The sequence below is a fragment of the Aythya fuligula genome, chromosome Z (assembly GCF_009819795.1).
Source record: "Aythya fuligula isolate bAytFul2 chromosome Z, bAytFul2.pri, whole genome shotgun sequence".
NCBI classification, from domain to species: Eukaryota; Metazoa; Chordata; class Aves; order Anseriformes; family Anatidae; genus Aythya; species Aythya fuligula.
The window spans coordinates 37,548,586-37,566,353 of NC_045593.1; the positions used below are offsets into that span (position 1 = coordinate 37,548,586).

The 17,768-nt window shown below is 35.7% G+C and overlaps 1 protein-coding gene across 1 annotated transcript in view; it reads left to right on the forward strand.

Annotated features, from left to right (window-relative positions):
• FOCAD (focadhesin) overlaps positions 1 to 17,768 on the forward strand; it is a 122,598-nt gene that overhangs the window by 49,355 nt on the left and 55,475 nt on the right. Inside the window, exons 13-16 of the mRNA XM_032205591.1 lie at positions 5,799 to 5,903; positions 6,344 to 6,445; positions 7,610 to 7,740; positions 9,358 to 9,484. Of these exons, the coding sequence (XP_032061482.1) occupies positions 5,799 to 5,903; positions 6,344 to 6,445; positions 7,610 to 7,740; positions 9,358 to 9,484 (465 nt within the window). The remainder of the gene's footprint in view (positions 1 to 5,798; positions 5,904 to 6,343; positions 6,446 to 7,609; positions 7,741 to 9,357; positions 9,485 to 17,768) is intronic.

Sequence of the window (17,768 nt, forward strand, 5' to 3'; positions counted from 1 at the left end):
ACTTCTGCTGGGCAGTGTGCCTCTCCACCTTTGGAGCTGCTTTCTATGTGCTGAGCTGATGCCGACTTTTTGGAGTGTTAAGCCTTTGATTTAGCATAGATATAATACAGAGATTAGTCCCAGTATTATTTGTGCATTACCTGAGTGAGAGAGGAGCAGTTTGCTGGCCAGGAACATTTTGTTTTTCTCCTGATCTTGTAGCTTGAATGTAAATTTCCAAACAGGTACATTTAAAGGACAATCCCTTTAAGGAAATAATTAACTGTCCTTATAGTTGCAAGTGCTTAATAATTCCTTGAGAATTTGGTGTGTTGAACTTAGGGTAGAATAAACTTCGTAACTAGAAAGTTAATGTGAACACAGGACTTGGAATGAATTTGCCCTCACAGCTGAGGAAAGGTAGGCCTGGTCATACTGATTTTAAAGGATTTGAATGCTTTTATAACTAAAAATTAATAATAATGTTTCTTTTGAATGTCATTTATTTTGCATGTCATTCAGTCTGATTGTCATTTGCGTAGTCCATTGCTGCTGCAATGGAAAAAAAAGTGCAGAAAATAGTCTATTGATTAGAAAGCTAGCTTAAGACCCAATGGAGTAGTGTAAGACCCTGTCAGTCAGCAGAAGATGGGAGAGATCCATAGGAAGTAGCTTAGGTAAGAAAGTTGAGCATTATGAAGACCCATCTGACATCTCTCTTACTGATACGGCTTTTCTGTGTACCACCACAAACCAATGACAGCATTAATCAGGGATGGGTATGGTTTGAAGAAGTAACAAAACCCTCTTATCCTCAGAGTTGAGTGTATTCCAGGCATGCTGCTGCATGCCAGATGTTTTGGATAATGTTAATAGAAGACTTTTCTTCCCTGTTAACACATTGTGCAGTTGTATGGAAGACTATCTATCTCAGTGAAAGAGCATACAGTGATCTAACTGATGACTTCTGGGCTTATAATCGTTAATGTTAGTGTTCCACCCGGAGATACGGAATGACCATTGTATGTTTATCACCAAGATTTTACCTCAGATTACTTATAAGATACAGATAACAGTAAACCAGTGGTTGATTTATTTTTTTCTTAACACTCAAGTTACAACAGGTGCCCAAAAATAAACTTACTTACATCTACCAGAGTTCCTACCCTCAAGTTTTTTTGTTTGTTTGTTTGTTTGTTTTATTCTTCTTTTGTTATTTGGTTTCTCTGCAAAACTTCCGTTTCCTAAAATTTGACAGAGCCAAAACATGCTCTTGATTTGAAGATGTTAAGTCTTTGATTCTCAGGTCTTACTTTGTGTTCTATTTAATTTAATCAGTTTTAATTATCTTCCTGTGTAGTAATGAACATCCTTGTCTTTTAGGCATTGCTTTTATCCTTTTGGCATGGGTCAAGTGCAGAACACAACAGTGTTGTGCATAGGTTAGGCTAAACAAATCATTGGTTTGGAAGTGGGAAGAGAAATCAATGAATTAAATTTCATGTTTTGAAAGAAGTTTTTATTTTATATTTTTCAATGTCAACACAGATGTTGTTATTGGATTTTGAGTAGGCCTAGAATTAATTAATTAAATTTAATTAAATCCTGTCATTTGCAGATGGGCTTGGAGCTACTTACTTCTCCCACTTGCTGTTGTACTTCAAAGAACATTGTAATAACAAAAAATACTTAATTTGATGGAGGATTAATAAAACATTATGACATGACAGTCTTGAAAGTATGACAAGGCATTTCAAAGACATTTAAGCTAGGAGGAATATTCTGATTAAGGCACATGGTAGGAGCATAAATTCAGGGTAGCCACCAGAGACTGGGGGAGAAGAATCCCAGCTGCTAACTGTGTCTGAAACAGCAGCTGAGCTATGCTGAGAACACTACAGAACGAAAAGAAAACAGACTTGCTATAAACAGAGAAAAAAAAAAAGTAGTTTCGAGAATTTTGGAGGAGGTAAAGACTAAGTCCTCAGTTCTCTTCTACAGGTTACATTAAAACCTTATTCCAAGGTGATGCTATGAGATGGATTTTGCAAGGAGTCACTCCTTTGAATTCTGTGGTGTATACCCATGTGTTAGGTCTGAAAGCAGTGTGAGGTTTAGATTTGTTGTCATATGAGAAAAAATAAGAGAACATCAAAGAACCATAAGTTATGTTGCTTCACAGGGATGTATGTTATGCTTAGAAGTATGTCACTTCTTGTTTTACCTTCACCCTTTTGTGTATTACTCTATTCTGAATGAGTTAGTTTTTTGAGAAAAGCAGACTGATTTCAGAGCAACTTACAAAGAGTTGGCAGCTGTTCTGGTGAAAATCAGATGTAAAGTCACATTATCAGAAGGAATAATACCTATCTCATCCGCTGTCTTGAATTGTCATGAAGATGGTGTTACTTTATACTGTTAATGGAAGTGTAGAAGTAAATTTATCTCTGTCTACAACTGTCTTAGGCTATTGAGGCTGCTGAGACAAGGTTATTAGGTCATCCAAGGAGAATATTGGTTAAGAAGTCTGGTTGGGAATGATCATGTTGGGACAGACTACTGAAGAATTAAGATATAAAACCACATGTTGTGGGTGACAGTGTTTCTTGTGGCCCATCTGTTTGACCTCTCACTATAAAGTAATAGTAATGTTTATTATAGATCTAGGTTTCAGGCAGAGGAAGCAAAACCAAAAAAAAATTACTAAATACAAGTCCAGAGAGATGCTTCAGATGAAAAGCGAAATTTGTCACTTATAGCTCTGCAAATTCAGATATGCTATTCTCTATCACCACCACATTGTATATTGATATGTACTAGAAGATATGCAGGGGCAAGTAAACAAGTAATTTCCACTTAATTATGTCTGAAATTCCTAAAATTAATTGATGTATTTTGAAATACATTGGGTTTTGGTCTGCTGTTTCCATAAATCTATCAGGTCTTTTCATGTTTAAGACGAAAGTTTAATTAACCCATTTGTAATTTACATTTCCTGTGTATAAGAATCTTTAATCCTTTTAAAGGAAGAACACTTGCTCCTACAGCTTTTATTTAGAAAACTAGTCATTATATGTCTATAATTGGAGAACTGAATGTTGTCTCTTTGCATATAAAGCACAAATAATAATTCAGTTTTAGCTCAACAAATTCTGCCCTCATCTGTATCTCTGCTGCTACCTTATTTCTATTTTGCTCTTTTTCAGACATTGTTTTTATGTGAAAGATACAAACCTCAAAAATCTAATTTCTTCAAAAAGCTGTAAAACTGCCCCGCTTGCCTTCAGTCCAAAAGAGGTCTGAAAGAAAAGCAGGGTCGGGTGAGGGGAGACAGGTACTACCTATGAGGATGCTTTCAGTTTGGAATAAATGGGAGAAAAAGCAAGGCACCGTTAAGCTTTTACTGAAAATGCTCCTGGGTATGGAAGTTTGCAGAAAATGAATACTACCGTAAATTCTCAGCTACCTCTATTGACTTTTTGCTTTGAAAACTTAACAGTAGAGCCACTCCCCTGTCTAGGCAGGTGATGGCTGCTTCTACAAAAGGTAAACAACAACCTTGGGAAATGGGGGGGACAGGCTAGTCCCTTAGTCAAAAATGTCAGGAGATCTTGGGGTAAATAAAGGAATTCATTTTATTTAGAAATGCCAAGCGGTACTTGTAAAACTTGAATAAATAATGTATTGTAGTTAATTTCTTATGAATTAACTATAGATTCCAGAACAAAACTTTTACATTTCTGGAAGTACAGATTTGAATTGCTCAATTATAAAAATAGTGCTGTCTTGAAGGACAAATGGCATTTTTTTGGTCTGTACTTCAGAATTAATAATTGCAGATGGAAGGATGCAAAGTCCCTGAGCTCTTGGATTTCAGTTTATTATTCTTGCTCTATCAGAAGTTTAGTGACTTCCATGGACTGAGATGGACCTTTGTACAGTGAAAAGTTTTATCTTCCGAAAATATCTGCTTGTGTAAAAATGCATGTTGAGAAAATGCTGTAGTGGAATTTTCCATTAATGTGATTTGTTTGTTTGTTTGTTTGTTTTGACCTACAGTATGTATAAACGACTTATATACATATAGGGGCAGTTTCGCCAGGAAAAAAAATGAGATTTAAGATCACTGAATTATAGACTGGATTGAAAATGGGATCCGGTCCCTTAAAGACTGGATTTGGCAGTTGCTCAGTCTTTCAGTTCAGCCCTGTACGTGTGGTGTTTCATACACATTTATTCTCCTGCTTTGGACTTCCTGAATTTTCTAAAGTTACGGTACTTAAAGTTACAGGGGAAAGTAAGGCTTGGAATAAATAAGCTCCACTCTAGAGGAAAGGCTTGGAATTAGTAAGCCCCACTCCAGAGGTAAACAACAAAAGTGAAATGGAGAACTCTATACATCGTTTATCATTTAAGGAAAAGTTATGAAAGCTGAAAGAATTAAAAATAACTGTGTGTGTTTGTTATTGCTAAATATCAAATTTCCTACTTGGCTTTTGTGCTTTTGAGAATGACATTATGTTTTGATACAAGTTTTATCTGTGGAAGTTTAACTGATGTGATTAAGTGAAAATCGTTACTATTGTATAGAGTCAGAGTGTGAATAAGTGCTGTGTAATTGCTTTTAAGCATCCATGGAATCAAGTGGGGGAAAAAAAACAAGCCCATCATGAGTAGATTTAATTTTACATTAGAATCTTCACACGGAAAACAAAGCAAACAAACATAACCACAAGGCTTGTGGAATTTTTTGTGCAGGTCTGAAAGTACAGAAAACAGGTATAAATTAAAAGGGTTAAAAAAAAGCCACTTTTCACTTCAGGGAAAGCTCTGTGACAATCTTCTACCATATATTAGGAAAATGGAGTAAATTACATTGAATTATGATATGTTTGAGGGTTATGATAGTAGCATCATCAGAATTCCTTTGTAATGACAGAAGTCACTTGAAATAATTTCTTCAGTGATCTATTATGCTTGTTAGTATACCATTTTCACTTAAGGTTCCTTTCAGTATGCCTGTTAAGGAAGTCTCAAGTAAAAATGACTGTATTATGGAAATTGGAGAGGAAATGTTGAACTTCTTGCTATTAATGCTCTTATGTTCAAGGAGTGGAGGACATATGAATAGCTGTAAATATGCAATTTTAAGTAGCTGAATCTTACTCTGTATTTTAATTCCCCACATGGAAGGAATTCTTAATAGACTGGTATGTTTGAAGAATCATTACACTTCAGAAGGAGACCATTGGTGTCACCACAATATACATGGTAACAAAACCTGCAGCATTTGCATTTGGTTGTGATGTGGTATGTTTAAATAATACTGTCCAGTCATTAAAGGATTTCTTTAAAAAATGACACGTGAAGAGGATTTATGTCAGTGATTAACGAGTTAGAGCTTATGGATATTACTAATCTCCAAAATGAGGCCAATTAATACCTGCTGATTATGAGAGCCTTTAAAAATATCCTCTAGGATCTGTTGATGAACATACCGAATTCATAATTGCATTTGTTTTTACCTGATTTTCTTGCCACAGAGGGCCAGTTGTCAGTATTCTTGCCTACTGCAGTCGTTACAGCTGAACATGCATATCAAGGTGCTTCCAAGATGATAACATATTAAGAAGAAATAACTTGAAAGACCAATAAAATTACCAACTTTGAAGTTTTCCTTTCGTTTTTCTGTTGGCAGAAAAAGTAATGTGAAAATATAGGAGTTTCTAGTATGTACTCACAAAATCTATGTTGTGTTTGTAAGACACAATATCAAAAACCTAGTTTTGAGGTTGTTTTCTGCTTTTGTTTTATTTTAGGTCCCAAATCTGATCCCAGTTCTGATATTTAAATTGGGAAGACCTTTGGAGCCTGCACTTTACAGGGATATATTGTATACGTTGCCTGCACTGGGTGTACACAAGGTCAGAATGAAAAATTGTTAGGAAAATAAGAACTGTATCAATAAGCCAGTCATCTATTTACAAAGGAATGTATTATTTAGACTGAGAAATCCTCAGTTTGGTTAAAATAATTGATTTGTAAGCCTCAGCATAACTTTCTAATATTTTGGATAGGGCATGATATTTGTGTTAAACGGTGAAATGTATGTGTTTTATTGTCTGTAGTATATCATTATTATTTTGAAATACCCTAAAAATGTGCTCTTCATTGCACGCTGAGGGTTTTTTTGTTTGTTTGTTTATTTTTCTCCTCTGGAAAACAACTTCCAGCTTCTTTCTGACATTGTGGTTGGACAGTTACATAAGTATACCTATACTTGGTTCTAACAATTTGTAAATTTGTCCTTGTCCTTGGACATAAAAAAAATAAGTGACCTCTGGTTAAAAATAATCTCTTTCAGGTTTGCGTAGCTCAGATTCTACGTACCATACACACGCTGGGTAGCACACCGAAGCTTCGAGCTGTTACTTTGCGGATGATGACCGCTTTATGGGAAAGACAGGTTAGGAAATTCTTGTAACATTACTAAGACACGTGTAACTGTAAATTGTAAATTTAATACCTCTAACCAGGGAAGGGAATTCATTTTGATGCATAGCTTACGCTAATGTGTCATTATCAGCACTATAAAGTAAATGGTGGAAGTGGTGCCTTTATTGATTATGTTTCAGTGAAAAATTTCAATAGTATATCATTCAGCAAATCTGCTTTTCATTTCAGTGGGTCTCAGAGTGGAAAACCTTTTTTTTTTTTCCTTGAGAAATAGCTTTCTGTTTTGCATCACATGCAGTTGGAACAAGACCTTAATAAAAAGGCAATAGCTTGCTTGCCTGTGTATGAAGTAGCAATAGAGATTTGGTCTGTAAAGGCCAGTCAGATCTCATAGCAGCATTAGACTTCAATGGCGAAGAAAAGGAAATTATGATATGCAATAATTAAAAGGAATTAAAAGTCATGTAAAAGTGCTACCAATTGTCGTGGTTTAACCCGGCCAGCAGCTAAACACCACGCAGCCGTTCGCTCACCCTCCCCCCTCCCTCTCTGGGACGGGGGAGAGAAATGGAAAGTGAAGCCCGTGAGTTGAGATAAAGACAGTTTAATAAGACAGGAAAATAATAATAATAATAATAATAATAATAATAATAATAATAATAATAATAATAATAATAATAATAATAATAATACAATGATGATAATAGTACTGCTAATAATAATATGTACAAACAAGTGATGCACAATGCAATTGCTCACCACCCGCTGACCGATGCCCAGCCTAACCCCGAGCAGTCCTGCCCCCTCCCCCCGGCTAGCCACCCCTATATATTGTTTAGCATGACGTCAGATGGTATGGAATACCCCTTTGGCTAGTTTGGGTCACCTGTCCTGGGTCTGTCCCCTCCCAGCTCTTACTGCACCCCCAGCCTGCCTGTTGGCAGGACAGAGCAAAAGGCTGAGATGTCCTTGGCTTGGTATAAGCACTGCTCTGCAACAATTAAAACATCGGGGTGTTATCAGCACTCTTCTCATCCTAAGCCAAAACACAGCATTCCACCAGTTACTAGGAAGAAAATTAGTTCTGTTCTAACTGAAACCAGGACACCAATCAAAAATCTTGCCATCAAGTTTAGAAGGTGCGATAATGATTTTAAAATTAATTTTTTTCTAGGATCGAATTTACCCAGAATTACAGAAGTTCTTGGCAACATCTGATGTGCCTTCTTTGGCTGTTGACAAAGATGCTCAGTGGGAAAAGCTGATTGCTAAAGCAGCCTGCATAAGAGATATCTGTAGGCAGAGGTAAGTAGAAGAATTAGTTATTAATCTTTGTTATCTGTCTTTGAAAGGAAAAACAAGATTTTTTTGGAGAAGGTGCCTAATTAATTCTAGCTAGTTTGTTATATTAATTATGGATAATATTTTTCTAGCTGGGTGAGATACTGACTCAGTCATTGAAAATCACGGTAGCTAGTAAGTTTTGGATTTTATAATAAGTAACTGAAAAAACATATAAATAATTTTAAAATTAACAGTAAATGTCATCCTGAAACAAAACAAGTGTCCCATACTGATCCAGAACAGAAAATTGAAGCATGCCAACTGCAAATTATAAAAAGAGTAATGAACTATTGGAAGAAACAGCTAAGACTTTTGATCTATTCAAAGAAAGACTGAGCGCTTTTCTGAAAAGTAATTTTTTGTCACATGCAAATTGGTGGTCTTTATGTAGAACTAATAATACTGGCTGCAGAACACAGTTTAACAAATCTGTCTGGATGGTATTTTGATCCTTTCCAGTTGTCACAATCCATGAATGTTGGTATTTAGTAATAATTTACAGTTTTTGTAAAGATTATTTTTAAACACATTATCAATTACTTCTGGTTTTATGTGCATTATACCATCTCTTTGGTTTGTCATTTACCTTTTGGGTTCTATTTTTCACTTTCTTCTAACAGAAAGCTGAAATGAGTCAAAATAAAGATGGAGTTTTAATATTTAATTTTATCAAACGTTTTCCAAAAAATAGTTAAAAAAAAAAAAAAAAAAAAAAAAGTGAACATCGAGAGAGGAATTTAAATGCAGCTGGAGTGTTTTCTTTGACAAGTAAATGCTGTAATTAATGTTCAGGTATAAAGCACTGTTCATAGTGCAGTTAGAAATTACTTGGAAGAAAGTGCGAGCAATTAGAGAGAGCCTGAATGTTCTATGCATATAAAGCACCTCAGCAGATGGTATTCACTCAAAGTTCTTACAGAAAAGGTGAGAGGATCTACCAAATCAGTAGTTGAAGGTTTTTTGTCTGTTGTTTGTTTGTTTTTTGTTTTTTACCCTGAGAGACTGAATCGATACTAAAAGACTGGAAACAAACAAGTAGCCCATGAAGTCATTGAAGGAGAGAGACCAAAGAAATAGCTGAAGCAAAAATGTATTTGAAAAGAAAGTTCCTAGCTGATGCAAGGATGATTTATCAGGCCAAACAAAGTCTTTTGTTGCCAGAATCTGCAACAATACACAGCAGTGAGTGCCTATAGAGGACTACAAGAAAGAAGCAGAGGGTAGTGTCCTTAATAGCACACAGTAGATTTTCTTTCTTGGCAACTTCTTGATGGTATAATATTTTCAAATACATCCTTGGAAAAAGAGTTCTGTAACTTAACTATTTGGTGATTTATTTATTTATTTTTTTTATTTCAAACTTGATATTTCCTGATACACTTCTGTCTGACGTTTAGAGCTCTCTACCACTTCCTCCCTTGTATTTTTTCTTCCTCTCAGTTTTGATCTATTTTAGTAGTTACTTCTGTAGAACCAACACTTAATGATTTTTTGTATATCCAGTAGAATTTGTGTGTATGCGTGAATACTGTCCTATTATCTTCATGGTTTTTTTTGTTTGTTTGTTTTTTCCTTTAGGCCATACCAGCATGGAGCAGACATGTTGGCTGCTATTTCCCAGGTATTAAATGAGTGCACAAAGCCTGATCAAGCTTCACCTGCTGCTATAGTATTACAGGGTCTTCAGGCACTTTGTGAGGCTGAGGTAAGGTTAAATTGCCTTGTCACTGTGTTTCATGTTTTGCTTGCAAACATTTTTTTTTTCCCCTAGCGGACTTTATTTTTTGAGTGCATTCAATTCTAACAGATTTTTTCTTCTGGTGAATAGAATTTCTTTCTTCCAGCATTAATTAACTGTTCCTGAGAGACCATACTGTGACTTTTCACTGCAGCAGGTCAGTCCTCTGTGCTTGATTTAGAATTGAAGTCAGCATCACAGTTTGTGTCAAAAACACCTTTTCATGCATTTTTTCCTTCAGCTATGAAAGGAACAGCTGTCCGGCACATAATTCTGATTGGCTGAAAAGTATGTAAATCATCTTGTTTGTCTTATCTTCTTCCTGGACTACCCTTCTGACTCTTATTCACATAGCTTACCTAGTAGGGAAAGGAATCACTTGTAATGGGGAGGCTCCTGTTTTCATGTAATGCATTCATTAGTGATGATAAGGACAGATGAGCATTGGAACATGCTGCTGTCTCTGTTCTTGGAGGTTTTTGAGTTGCATTTGGATAAAACCTTGAGCAACGGGGCCTGATCTCATACTGACCCTGCTTCAAGCAGGAGATTGGACTAGAAACCTCCTTTCCAACCCAAATTGTCCTGTGGTTCTGTGAACCCCAGAGTTAGGATCTAAGACCCCTTGTTTTCAGTGACATCCCAGACGTGGCAATGCAGACGTGCTTAGAATCACCCTCTGGATACATTGTAGACTGTGCAGGCTGTCTGAGTTAGGGGACTAATGATAGCCTGCAGGAATATGTGATTACCCATTCACTGCCAAACAGCAATTTTAAGTTTATCCGCTTCCTGACTCTTAGTGCAGTGTTTACCGCATTGAAGCTGATCCAGTAAAAGATGCTAGCTATTAGCACATTATACATGTGCAATCACGTCAACAGTTCATGAGCAACATATAAAATGGTTAGTAGTCCATAGACATTAGTATTTAATATAGTTAAATAGCTTCAGGCGGTAGGTACAGAGAAACAACTTGTTCAGGGTAATTAATGTGTTTGGTTTTGGTATGGAGTATGGCTTTTCTTAAGCTCATAGACATTCTTTGAATGCTGGCCTGAGTATTGGTGGTGTTTTCCCAAGCTGGATTATATTTAGACTTTGTTTTTTGCAAAGAACCAGGAGCTAACTCTATAACAAGTAGACTATCACATCCTATTAAAAAAAAAACATCATTTGAGAACAGAAGTACTGGACTACTGGTGAGAAGTGGGAAGGCTGAGACGACTCATGGTACTCAGAGTAGAAGAAAGGGAATAATCACTTTATGGACGCTGAACATTTTCCTTTCCTAATTCTTACAGGCCATCCTGAGACTGCTTTGTTTCCCTAACTTCATGACAATATAATGCTTTGAGAGACTAGACCTGTCATGTTGGGATACTGAAACTTTAATAGAGTATATTCCCTTGTGTTTTGGTAAACTGGGTAACCATCTGGGGGTAAGTAAGGCAGTCTATCCTTTTTTTAGTATCTAGATTCCAGTCTGCAGAGCAGGCACCCGACAAGTTGTAGTCAGAGGGTTTTGTTTTGGTACTTTCTCACTTTCTGCCATGTGAAAGGGATTTTATTTCTTTGAGTTTTTCAGTGTGCAGCTGCTTAGGCACAGGGTTTTAGTGAGCGCCTAATTTTTAGTCAACTTCTGCACTGGTATAACAAACTACATTTTCTTATGTTTAGTGTTGACATAGTTGATGAGGGAACTATATACATTGGGTGACTTGTCAAAGGAGGGTACTGAGAGTCTCAGAAAGGCTTCTTTGTAAAAGTAATGCTGTAGTAAAACTTGCTGTAACATTGATTTTTTTTGGTCAAATGTTGTGGAAGAATAGTCTTCCAGTTCATTGACTGCAGTAATCATTTGGTGTAAATGTAAAGGCTTTATGCAAAGTAAATAACACTACATGAATAGCATTGGGAGTATTAGCTTTACTTTTGCATGACTTACAAGAAGGGCTAAGCCCCTTTTAAAATTTTCTTTGTGTGTCTAACTAAAGGTCTTCATGACTAGTACACAGTGACTTGCGCATCAAAAATGTAAAATACACACAGTTCTTGCCAGACCACATTTCCTGTTTCTGGGTAATTTTTTTTTTCCTAATGTGATTTTAACAGAAGTCAGTGTATTTGCTATGAGGCCATCTATCCTGGCTTCTAATTGGTTTCATGTGTCAAGTACTGTATGAAAGCCAAGAAACATTCAAGAATGAAAATGCTAGGCATAGTATTTTAAGCCCCTTACCAGCCTTTTTGTGGAAGTGGTTTCTTGTTGTTTACTTCCTCAATCGACATTTATTTGTTTTATTGATCAGAAAGTAAACATCAGAGCAATATAATGAACTAAAAACTTATTTGAGAACAAATTATGTTGACTGAGTTTGACATTTAGAAGGAATTACGAAGCAGGATGCTGTTTAAACAGCATACACTTCATAAATGTATTCTTAAAAACATCGATCTGTACTGAGATATTATCAGAAAACCATTACATTCTTCTTGGACTCAAAGTTTCTCTTTACCAGGTCTGATTCATGTCTCACTGTCATCTTCCTTACTTTGTATCACTGGTCTTGTACATAATTAACAACCTAATTTATATTTGAACTCTTCAGCCAGCAGTGGCTTACCTGTGCAGAATATATGTTGAAGGGAGATGCCAGGGTCTCTGCTTTGTGCCCGAATAAGCTCTCTGTATAGGCAGGAGTTTTTCATAACAATTAATGGACAAATAAAATAAGTTGCCTAGAAACCTTATTGGCCTGTGCTGAGTCCAGCTGGTCTGCTGAACACTTAAGAGTCAGAATATATGCAATTGTAAGGATACGTTTGATTTTCTGATTGCCTGTTGCTGCTGCTAAAAGTGCCTCTGCTTCTTTTTTTTTTTCCATCTGAACTTACTAGATAAAAATCATGTTACCAGCTTTGCTTTCAAGTCGGCCACCAAAATTTGTTTCAATGCATGTTTGTTGCTGGTGTGATTTCTGGTTTTTGAAAGCTGGAAGTATCAAAAGTACATTGGCAGTGTAAACTTGATTCTTCTTATGATTGTATTATATTACATGATTACACACAGTTCCTCTGTCTACACCTGCCAAAACACAACATCTTAATCTTGGAAATATTTGCTACAGTGATCTGGCATTTTCTGTGGCATACTGGTGCAGTGTAGCCAGTGTTAGCACATTTTCTTCCGTCTTTCTACCTATTTTTGCTGTCCCAAGCTTTTCTATTGTATATATTTTGTTAATTCATTTGATTTTTATTACTATCATTTTTATTGTTTTAAGACTGGAACAAAATTCTAACATTGTCTTCTGGTTTCAGCAACAGGATAGTGAGTACTCTTGCAGTCTTTGTAAGAAATGAAATATAGCAGTAGCTTTCTGGACACTTGAGTATCTTCAGGAAGACTGAAATCATTAGCGTGTTTTAAGTGAAGAAGTTACTAACTTTCTAAGCTTAGGAAAATTTGATTTTCTTCAGAACACATAATATGACAATAAATATATATAAATACATATATGCACAATAAGTATATAAAAATTAAATGTTGTCTTAAACTGTGCAGTAAATGTTGTCGTAAATTGTGCAATTTAAAACACTAACAGTGGTTTCAAGTTGTATTTTACATCTTCTGTTTGCTTTTCAACTTCATCTATTCATTGCATGCACAAAATAAATTAAGGAAAACTGTGATCTAAATGCTTAGCAGAAACTGGAAAACTGTGTAGTCCACAAGAATTCCCATTTTGTAGCTGAAACTTCATTGTAAGCATTTCATATTTAAATGCAGACAGACTGGATATGATGATCACAGCCAGCCTTTCTTTGTGGAAATGACACTGAGGTGTGGTTCTGCTGTTAATGCTCAGGATTAATAGAAGTGCTTCTGCCTCTGCAGCACCATCATATCAGCTGATTTCATAGAATCATAGAATATCTTCAATTGTATGGGACCCACAAAGATCAGACCCTATGTCTGAGAGCACTGTCCAAATGCTTCTTCAACTCCAGCAGACTTGCTGCTGTGACTACTTCCCAGGGAGCCTGTTCCAGTGCCCAACCACTCTCACAGTGAAGAACCTGTTCCTAACATCCAGCCTGAACCTCTCATTTTGGAAGCATGTTGGAATATTGGCTAAAATATGTTTAAAAGAAAGATGGGTTTATTTACTTTGATTTATTCCTGTATTGTATTTGTCTTTAAATTTCAGAAGGCAACAGGGGTCTATCTTTTGTTAACGTAGTGGGTTGCAGTTATGTAAAGCAATGGTATGACCTTTACTTTTGCAAGTTGCAGGTATTTCTCTAGCTGGCTCTTAAATACTTAATAGCAGAGGATATGTCTGGTGGCTTTTGCTACAGTTACATGTTCTGGAAAAATTTGGGTAAGTTTTGTCCTAGTTGTAGTTGGGAGGAGATAGAGAATTTCAGGCAATCATTGTGAAAAATGTGGGGTTGCTCTGCAATAAATGGAGAGTAGAATAGTTGACATGGGTATCATCATATTTATTATTTGAATAAACAGATTCAATGGTAAGATTTTACAGAAAAGCAAGAGAGGAAGACAAATAATTGAGGAATAGCCACCTGAGGATCATGTGGGGACAATGACAGGCTGAGCAATCTGGTTTGTCTTTCTGTTGAACCTACCAGATTGGTTTTAATAAGAACTACAATTGTACTGGGGTACCATTTTTCTTTTGTGCATACTCTAGTAAGTGATCTCAAGGTTGCTAAGAGGTGATGGAGTTGTTTAGAAAGCTGTTAAACAAGGCCTATTCACAACTGTGTTTTCTAGGTTAGAAAGCAATGCTGCTTTGGTTTTTCAAAATTCCATAAGTTTTGAGCAGAATAAATGTCTTGACTGCAAAAAAATAAAATATATAAAGGAGAAAAGCCCTCTTCTTACATGATGCTGCCTCAGGATAGAAAATATATAGGCTGCAAGATAATTGTCACATGCTAGTGGTCACATAGAGTGATCAGCTGTGCCAACCACAACCTTGAGAATTGCTCCTACACAAGTGTTGTGGTCCACAATCCACCCAACAGGAGAGGCAACTTGCTCTGTGTAACTCGCTTCTCATTATTTCTACTGCTATATATCTGCTACTTCTAGAGCAGTAGGTCACATAAAGTAGGAGTGCTTTTTATCTCTTTGACATCAGGAAATCTTAGCTTTTATTTTTTTCCCTTCTAGTAAATACATTTCTGTTTAGTGGTTTGTCCAGAAGTAAGCTTGCCATTTTAAAGTAAAACTTAAATATAACAGGAAAACACAGTGCATTCTGTTTTATATTTTTACTGGAAGTACTGAGAGCTCCAAAGTTATATGGTTATCATACATGTATATCTTTGGTTAGAAAGATTGTCTTTCTAATGGTCTTCTTACCTGTTATCCGAAAGCGGATAATGTATGTGATACTCTAGGAAAGAATGAAATGAAACTGTCTTTGTTAGCTTATCATTTAGTAGTCATCCTTTAATCAGACTCCACTAATACACAAATTTATTTGTTTTTCTAAATAGTAATTCAAGGTGTATTTTCTGTTTCCAGACAACCAGTTCATTACCAAGTTAAAAATTCAAGATAGCTTATAAGTGTAGTAAGACCTTACTGTGTTAATAGACATGTCTGTTCTTCTGGGTACTGAAGAGATATTTCTCATTCTTGCAAATAGTGTGTTTCAAGAGATGGGAAGGGGAGGCATCGTTTTCACTCGCAATGTAATCAGATTAAGTGTTTCTAGCCTTCAGTGTTCGTTACCATAGAAATATTCCCATGGGTTTTCAATTCATAAATCGGTTCAACTCAAAAGGCATCTCCAGTGTTTGAAACTGTTCTCTAAAGTGTTCTTTGCAGGCAGTGAAATGACTGCTTAATTCAGCAATTAGCTGTGATATTGAGCATGTTGTTTTTCTCAATATGGAGTAATGCTAAAACTGTCTTTTTCAATGCTTTTATGGAATATGTTAATAAACATCTCGTCATTTAATTTCATTATATAGGTGGATTTGTATTTGTCTCTGAGTCTTCCATTGTTTTGTTTTAATTTCATAGATCTGGAAAAAAATTTCATAACAGTTGCACTGATTGTTTAAAGAAAAGTTTTAATTTGCAGTTCTGGAATGTTTCCCCTTTAAAAGGCTCAGTATATACTTCTTTTTTCTTTTAGACTTTGGTTATATGCCCTGCATTCTTATGGGTTTGGGTGTTTTTGTTTGTTTATTTTGGTTTTGTTTGGTTTTTGCTTTGTGGCTTTTCCCGTTTTGCTCCACTGTTGTTGTCTGAAATCTGAAAGATAAATAGTAGCAACAGATAACAACTCTGACAGAATTATTTTAGACATAATGACAACATCTGAAAAGTGAAATTCTCCACAGGGAGCAGTGTGGGATTTGATCAAATGCTTCAGGGAAATTATTGAAGTTTTCACTAAAATATATTACTCCTTACAAAGAGAAAACACTGGCAACTGGAAAAACATTGCAAGGAAAAATGGTCAATTTTTTGTACCCATAATAGTGTCTGTTTTCCTATGGAATACAGGCACTTCTCTTTGTGATCTTTTGGATAATTCTTCAGCTACAGCTATACAACTGGCTGAATATCTTATGCTCATTTCCTAGTGCCTAGAAATGCCAAACGTTATATTGTATTGACTGCTCATTGAACCATCATACAGATCCTGAAAGACAAAGATAAGCCAGGTAAAGATTATTTTTATATCCAGGAAAAGCTAAGTAGAGCCAATCATGTCTTACTGCTGTGTTGTAATTACAGTAGCAGTGTGCATATATTCCCATTATTTTCTTCACTATATTAAGTAAATTGAATAAGTTGTGTTGAATAACTAAGTAGTAGTAAAGACTTAGTCTTTCAGCTTGATGTAAGATAGGATGAATATGGAAGACATCACTAATGGCAGCAACTCTTCTAACACATAGACATGTTCTGGACACCTCACCCTGAATGTTCTCAGTTACCAGATACTGCAGCATCCTCCTCTGTCAGCTCTCAGAAACAGGCTCATTGATGAGTTGACTGCTTTTTTCATATCAAGTGTATATTAGTCTTACAGATAAATTTACCTAATAAAGAGTTATAGATGAATGGTTTAAAAGGCAACAACAAAAACTTCTGATAAAACTTACATCAGAAGAAGTGCATGTGGGACACCCACATACAATATCATCAAAGAATCACAGAACGGCTTGGGTTGGAAGAGACCTTAAAGACCCCCCTATACTATGTGCGGAAATGCAGTACAACTGCGGCTTTTCTGTCAGTATTCCTTTTTACAGTTAGGAGAAATCAAAGCCTTTTCATTCTTCCAAGGTCTCTAAGAAAATAAAATTCCAATGCCTGCTTCCTAATCCTTTCTTATGATCCAAAAGCTTAATCTCTCTCTCTCTCTCTCTCTCTACTGTAAAATTTTATGCTAATAATATGTGAATTTCTGAATTTCTAGGCATAGTGTCTTAAATGCTTTAATAAGTAGTTGCTAACCATTATATAGACTCATGACTTTGAATTACAGGTAGTTTGTTAAAGTATGTAAGAAAAATCACAAACTTAAGCACAAAAAGTGATCTCATATTTAGTGAGACTGTTTATGTATTTAAAACTAGGCTGAAAATAGAATGCCTTTTTGTATTGAGGCCTGGAAAATGAAGCATCTTTACAGAATATTCTTCCAAGTACCTTGCAAAAGAACGAAGTATCTATTGACTTGATAAATAGAACCTTTTTTTTTTTTTTTTCTGTGAAACAACACTGTAATACGAGGGTTGATGAAAATGTAATTTACAATGCACTTGTGAGCCATGAAAGTCAGAGTTGGCTGGGGCAAAAAAGTTGAGCAATTTGGCGTTGCATATCAAGTGCAGAATGTGGATGGGGAAGAAGTTCTTCAATCTGATATAAATTTTAGCTATTAGATTAAGTAATAAAGATATATACATAAGAGCATGTAATAAAGATATATACATATTTATATATGTGTTGAGCAGATCCGTAAGACTTCACGTAGTTTTAGCTTAGCATAGTTGTAACACTTTCCACTTCATCTTGGATAGGAATTAGAATTCTTTTCTGATGGTCTTTTTTGCCACCTAACCCCCAGGACTGTTAAGTTTTGAAACTTAATTACTTAGCTTTCCCTACAGGTATTAAAGAGCAAGGTAGAATTCTTTCAATGTGGTGTTATCTTTTTGTTAGAAGAATGTATTTATTTATTTATTCATC